Raw genomic sequence first — 7,470 nt, forward strand, 5'->3', positions numbered from 1 at the left:
GTTGTGTGGATTCAAGACGGTAAAATCAAAACGGCAAAATTAATCTGATTAAGAATAGTAGGACCAGGTTGACTCAGGTGAGTGTTGTGGCCCATGGGCCTCTTGCTTGATTGCTGGTAGATATGTTGTCCGCTCAATATCTTGAGAATCATTCACGTGATATCAATGATATTTCATATGTGAGTTGGTTATGTGTAGAAGATAACCCCTATTGATTTTTAGGTCCAAAGATTTAGGATCAGTCCACTCTGTCTGCTCAATGTCTTGAAAACTCTTTGCTTGACATATGTCAGATTTTGTACTCTGGTACATCTCCAGGAGTAGATGACCCCTATTGATTTTAAGGTCACATGGTCAAGGCCCAAACTGGACATACGAAGATATTGTCCATTCAATATCGTGAAAACCCATTGCTTAAAAGACATCAAACTTGGTTCACTGGTACATCCTAAGGAGTAAATAACCCCTATTGAGTTTTAGGTCGAATGGTTGAAGGCCAAGGATCAATCCACTCTGGATATAGGAAGATATTGTCTGCTCAATATCTTGAATTCTTTTGGCACTTCTATCAATTAAATGATGCATGTGTATAACCCTTTTCACTTTTGCACCACAGTGGGGGGTGGGGGGGGGGGGGGGCACACATGTTTACACACATTTCTTGTTACATTCTGCAATGCTGCAAATAAAATCGTTGTGATCATTGTAGGAACTTGGACATGAATCTTTGGACCAGGGTATTCCACCAGAGGAGGCGGCAAAAATTGTTGCAGCTAAGCTGTCCGAGAAAGAGCATCACAGCCGGATGTGGTACCGCATTAACGCCACCAGGAACATGTCGGGTGGGCGAAAGCTGGTGCCTCAAGTCTATTCAGCCTTCAAAGATGTAAGACAGCAACATTTTCAACTTTGAAAATTTTCAATATAGCGATGTATGTATATGACACTTTTTAACTCACCTGAGCTATAATCTGAAGCAAGTTTTTCTGATCACCTGTTGTCCGACATCCGTCTGTCAGTCTATCTATAACTTTACACATTTTCAACTTATTCTCTCTCCAGCGCCAATTTCAACTAAACTTATCATAAAGCATCATTGGGTAAAGGGGGTTTCAAAATTGTTCAAATGAAGGGTAACTTTTTTCCAAAGGGAAGGTAATGTAGAAATAGTAAAAACACGGTGTAATTTTTGAAAAATCTTAAGAACCTCTGGACAAGAAAAGATAAAACTTATTTGAATGCTTCCTTAATGAATGGATATTTAAAATCATTCAAATCATGGCGCTGGGTATAGGGTGGGACCACAATAGGGGATAACATATTTATATGGGGATATGTAGGAGAAATCTGTAAACATCTTCTCAAGAACGACTGGGCCACAATTAATCATATAATATACAATCATCCTCAGATTAACAGATAGTGCAGATTCAAGTTTGTTCAAACCATGACCCCCAGAGGTAGAGTGGGGTTACAGTAGGGGACACAAGTTTTACATGAGGATATCTATGAAAAATCTATTAAAATCTTATCAAGAACAACAGAGTCTTTTAAAATTAGTCATATCGATATGCAAGCATCCTCAGATAGTGCCTAAGGTGCGGGGGGGGGGGGGGAGTCACGATAGGGGAACAAAGTTTTATATGGAGATTTATAGGGAAAAAATCTTTATAAAAGTCTTCTTATCAAGATCAGCAGTGCCAGGATTTTTCCTTATCAATATGCAAGCATTTTCAGATAATGCAGATTTCAGTTTATTCAAATTAAGTTCCAGGGGATAGGGTGGGTCCACAATTGCGGATGGAATTTTCAAATGGCAATATATGAATATTTTGGAAAGTTGAGAAAAAGAATATTCATAAATCATATCAATATGCAAATGCTTTGAATCCCCATGGGCCCTAGGGTTAGGGTTGGTCTTAAATCATAGATCAAATTTTGCCTAATGCATGAATAAAAGGGAAAATCTTTTTTTAAAAATCTTCTTCTCAAGAACTGCAAGGCCATGTTAGACATACAAATGTATTGATATTGGGGCATCCCCATGGTGTGTTGATTCAAGTTCAGCTATGTCAGAACCCCATGCGGGTAAGTGGGGGTCATAATATGGGAGTCAAAAGTTATGGGATCAAAGAGAATAAAGATCTTCTAAACATCGTCATAAGAGCAGCAGGGTCAAGGTGACTCAAATGAGCATTGTGGCCCATGAACCTCTTGTTTAAGGATTAGAAAGTGAGCATAAAGCTCTACGTCAGTGACATTTGTTGGCTTGTATAAGGACGATGAGAAAATGATATTTATAGAGATAATGTTCGATTAGAATGTTTTGTACGTCCATTAATATCTACATAGTGTATTTTTATATATGTAAATGTTCCCACAGATACTATACATACATGTATATGAATGTGCATCTTTTTATATTATTGGAAAGAAAAACAAATGTTTTAATATAATTTTTGGTTTCCATTTGATTCCGTGAGTAGAAGGTATGAATATAGCAATTCTTCATTAACCCCTTATTGTTTCCTCTTTCGTTTGAAAGTAATGGTTATATTATTCTTCATTTATTACTTCTACAGTAAATTATTGTATTTTACAATTAGCAGTTACTTTTCTTTCTCCGTATCATTGTACACATATGCACGTGTTGGAATCTTAAAAGTTTTCATTATCTCAACTTCCTATATATATATATGGTGATGACCAAGTGTACTGAGTGCATGAAATGTTCTCAATTATATACAGAGTATGTCTTTGTTGTTTAATTTTAAAAACACTGAGTAATTTATGTTATGCTACATTTTTTACTATCGTTTTCTTCCGCACAAAATAGATGTAACAATTTTTTTTGAGAAGCACCATTTTAATTACCAAAAGTAGAATTTACACAAGAAATTTTATGTTCAAGGATATAGTATCTGAAAATATGTCAATGTGTTATGTCTTCAGCACAGTTACATTTTCTCTAGCTCTGTGTTTCACTTTATAATGGATAAGGATGTATATTATCATTTTTGCTTTAATATGGCACGCCTTTATGAAATAACCAAATTTAAAACTTGACCTGAAATTTCAGCTCTATGATCACACTCAGTTACCCGAGGACGAGAAGTCTGGGGGCAAGATGGCTATAATGACTAAGGATCACACTGCAGGAGGGACGAAGGCCGTGGTCGAATTCACAGCAGCTACTGTGTCTGTTCTGGAGAGCGAAAAGAAAGTTCGTATTGGGATAAGAAGATATGGCAAAATGGACACCCCTGCCACAGTCCGGTATTTAACTTATAAAATGTTGATTTGGCCAATAGAAACTCAAAAATATCATTAAAATGTATTGACTATCATGAAATGAGTTAGCTTTGCTTACCAAAAAATTATTCATGAAATGTCTTTAAATTTCGAGGTAACATATATGTTTATGATATCTTGAACATTTATAACAGTTCACACAACTATACCCGTGCACGAGGTCATTTTTGAGTAATTGAATCATTTCTGTATTCTGCTTAATATTAAATCCACAGTAATTAATCAAATCATAATGAAACCAAACATTTGAATTGATTAAATTTTCAAAATACATGTACACAGAGATTTAGATCCACGAAGGTACGCCCAAATAAACTAGATAAGTGCAATGCATTTTTTAGATAAGGCCATGCAATTTTATAACCAACATTTAAAGAAGGAGAGTAAGGAAATCTAAAACATATTTTTTTCAGTGTGGAGACCATAAATGGTACAGCCACAGCACCTGAAGACTATATTCATCTGGAGCAGGAAGTATCGTTTGCTAGCAACGAGCTACTGCGTCAATTGTACGTGGAAATCATTGATGACAATGAATGGGAACCAGACGAATTCTTTTTCGTCAAACTTTCCCTTCCTGAAAAAGAAGAGAATACCGACATTGTTCTTGGCAATGTCTCCATTTCACAAGTCACTATCATCAATGACGATGGTATGTTTAATATTCCATGTTCCAAGCAATTCTTCAACAACAAAACTTCAGTAATTTTTCAGTAATTTTGCATTGAAGATTGATTTCACGTAATAATTCAAGAAAAATGCTTTAATAATCACTACACACTGTAGCATAACATCAATGCAATTTTACTTAGTGTGCATAATGTGGTAAAGAAGAATGGTAACCCTAATATTTAAGAACCTTCTTGAACAGAACCTGGAAAGCTGGAATTCGCTAAACCCAGCATCATTGCCAAGGAGAGCAGTAGACGAGTACGCATCCCAGTCAACCGTGTCAATGGCGCCGATGGTCATGTCTCTGTGGCCTGGAAGACGCGCGATATCACCGCCATCAGCGGGAAAGACTACGAGGGTGGAGAAGGTGTGCTCAAGTTTGACCACGGAGAGACTTCTCGTACCATAGATATCGAGATATTCGACAGCATGGTAAATCGTCATACCACTTGTAGTACGATGACAAAGACGATCGATAGATAGTTGCATGATCAGTAGTCATCAATATTTTCATTTCTAAACTGAACTTTTGATTTACAGAAACCAGAAAGAGACGAAAGTTTCCAAGTAGAGCTGGGAGAGTGCGATGGCGGCGCAGAGCTTGCTAAAATTAAAAAAACCATAATTACCATAGTGAATGATGAAGGTATAGGTGTTTTGATATATTCATAATAGATACTCATCATGGTTTGAATATGCAGAATTTACAATCTGATTGCCAAAATTTTATATTTCTTTCACAATGTTTTCAGAATTTAATGGTTTGGTGAGTAGGATCGTGAATTTGACGAAAGCTAACATGGACGCTCTTCAGTTAGAAGATTCTACTTGGGTTACACAAATGAAAAATGCCATGAACGTCAATGGAGGAGACATAGAAAACGCCACTTTCATTGACTACTTGTTGCACTTTCTCACCTTTTTCTGGAAGGTGTGTTTTACTAAAATATGTAATGACTTTGGTTTCTGTCGGCGTGAATTATTCTCTGTATAGTTTGATGATAATGTTTTAGAATGAAACCATATTATATAAAACAATACATTTCCACTGTATGTGTATTTCATTTACAGATCCTCTTTGCTTTGGTGCCACCCCCTAAGTATCTCGGTGGTTGGCCGGCTTTTATATTATCTCTTGCGGTTATTGGCTTTATGACCGCGATCATCGGAGATCTCGCCTCTTTGTTCGGATGTCTTGTAGATTTAAACGACAGCATCACCGCCATTACGCTCGTTGCCTTGGGAACTAGTATGCCCGACACGTTTGCCAGTAAACAAGCAGCTGTTGGTGAAAAGACCGCAGATAGCTCTGTAGGAAACATCAACGGAAGTAACTCTGTCAACGTGTTTCTGGGTCTGGGTCTGCCCTGGCTCATGGCTACAATTTACCACACCTCACAAGTAAGTTCAAGTCTTTGTAGCTTGTTAGGTCACATGCACACCACTATTGTGAGAGTTTTCTACTGAATATTTCATTTTTCTAAAGATTTTGAAATGTTGATACGGATAAAGCAATAGATACCTTCGTACCTTCTTAGAGATCAACACAGAATTTAAGAATGACTGCCTTAATTCTGTATCCCCAGTAAGCATCAATAAAATACCATCATAGGTAAATCTGTGTGATGTTTTCTACACATATGATATTTTAGTATCTGACAAGCCTTTATTTTACTCAGGGGACAGTATTCACAGTCCCACCAGGATCTCTGGGATTTTCCGTCATTTTGTACACCGCGTGTGCTGTGGTCGCCATTTGTGTGTTGGTTGCTCGAAGATTCCTTAAACCTTTTGGACAAGCGGAACTGGGAGGACCAAAGGGAATGAAGATTGTTAGTGCAATAATTTTGGTGTCGTTGTGGGTGTTTTATATTTTATTATCATCCCTAAATGCTGAAAAGATTATCAACGTTCAGATTGGTGGAACTGTCTAGGTGCATGTAGATCTTTTAAAAAATCCTTTTAAAAATCATTTCTTAGACCTTAGATCAAAGTTGCCGCGTACTTAACTATTGTTAATTTTAAAAAAGAGTGTTATATCATTGAAAATATTCTGTTGAAGTTTTAATAATTGGACCTCAAATCTTTTGGCTTCCACAGTAATTCATCACATTGGGTAAACTTACCATGCAACGACGCGCCAGATGTAATCTAAGATTTGACTTCTTTACGTGGAATATTACGGGCGTGTTTTTGACGTGGGTAATTTGCATGGTTTAATTTGTGATATTCATACTGTATTAATCTCTTTGGTAGGGGTATATTTATTTATTCGTGTTGAAGTATGTAATATAATATGTGCCCTCATATGTGACCCAATACTAACGTACTGTACGTTTACTTTTTAATTTTACCGTCAATAAAGGCAGTTTTTATTTTAATACTTTTATACAAATATGTTTATTTTTTTATAACTCCATTCATTTGTGTTTTTTGTGTCTTGTTATGTACGTATATAATGCCAATATTTCATTGTAGTTTTTGTTAATTAAGCTATGTATTGTACCTTTGAAAACTCAGAAAATAACTTGGTTTTTTTTGTTGTTGTTATTATTGTTTTTTAAATATATAATTTGGTTTAGCATACAAATTCGATTAACATTTTTGATTAATAAATGTTAGCGTGTGAATGCTTAATTGCAAAATACGTAATGTGGTATTTTTAATGTTTAGATTTGAAACCATGTGCCCCAAATATAACAAGACATATAAGTTCAAACTGTTATTGAGACATTTGAGCCTTTCGGCAGCCTATGCGTTTGTGTTTGAAATCTTTTTGTAAACATCTGTCCAGTGTATTTTTATAGAAGACATTAGATTATAACGTTTATTTCTGTATACATGTATGAACAGTAAAATAAAATGTTATAATATCAATTTTCATTCTTGTTGAATTTCAAAGGGCATCCATGATAGAAGCATTTCAGTCATTAGAGATTGTGTCCATCACCCTTAATAAGCACAGTATAATTTTAAAGGTGAACAGCACTGAAACTAGAACTTTGTGACTGTGATGTAGACGACCAGGACAATCACCAATACCTAGTCACGCTCTATAATTTTTGGCCGGGTTGTACAACGTGCTCTCGGCTGATAGTATGGTGAATGGCGGGCGGGTGTGCGGATGGAGTCCCTTCGAGTTATTTCCCTTTGAAGAACTGTCGTACAAAGTAAGGCGCAAAACAACTTGTTTACATGCGGGAGTGGGACGAATATTCATCACTGCGTAAGTAAATGTACTTAGTATTTTTCTCATACGCTGTTTCATCACCTGAATCCCAACTGATACACAAACTAAGTAATTGATAAGTATTCAGGGAGTAATTAAATACATGGAATTTTTATTATATCACGTAATCACTCAAAGTCAATAAAAGCGTGCAATCGATGTCGCCGGCACTTTATTAGAAAATAAGCTATATCAAATCATATATTTTGTGTACTATACATTCATGGACCGGACCCATAGCCTCCCTAGGCATGGTA

The 7,470-nt window shown here is 36.1% G+C and overlaps 1 protein-coding gene across 9 annotated transcripts in view; it reads left to right on the plus strand.

Annotated features, from left to right (window-relative positions):
- The window catches only part of LOC125671424 (sodium/calcium exchanger 3-like), a 40,065-nt gene extending 33,204 nt beyond the window's left edge, over positions 1–6,861 (plus strand). For all 9 annotated transcript variants that reach the window (XM_056161610.1, XM_056161605.1, XM_056161602.1 and 6 more), the window contains 8 exons: positions 710–886; positions 3,080–3,276; positions 3,726–3,964; positions 4,184–4,416; positions 4,525–4,630; positions 4,737–4,915; positions 5,056–5,385; positions 5,664–6,861. In XM_056161610.1, coding sequence (XP_056017585.1) covers positions 710–886; positions 3,080–3,276; positions 3,726–3,964; positions 4,184–4,416; positions 4,525–4,630; positions 4,737–4,915; positions 5,056–5,385; positions 5,664–5,918 — 1,716 coding nt within the window. In that variant the 3' untranslated portion in view covers positions 5,919–6,861. The remainder of the gene's footprint in view (positions 1–709; positions 887–3,079; positions 3,277–3,725; positions 3,965–4,183; positions 4,417–4,524; positions 4,631–4,736; positions 4,916–5,055; positions 5,386–5,663) is intronic.
- The last annotated feature ends 609 nt before the right edge of the window (positions 6,862–7,470 follow it).

Source organism: Ostrea edulis, chromosome 4 (genome assembly GCF_947568905.1).
Source record: "Ostrea edulis chromosome 4, xbOstEdul1.1, whole genome shotgun sequence".
Lineage (NCBI taxonomy): Eukaryota > Metazoa > Mollusca > Bivalvia > Ostreida > Ostreidae > Ostrea > Ostrea edulis.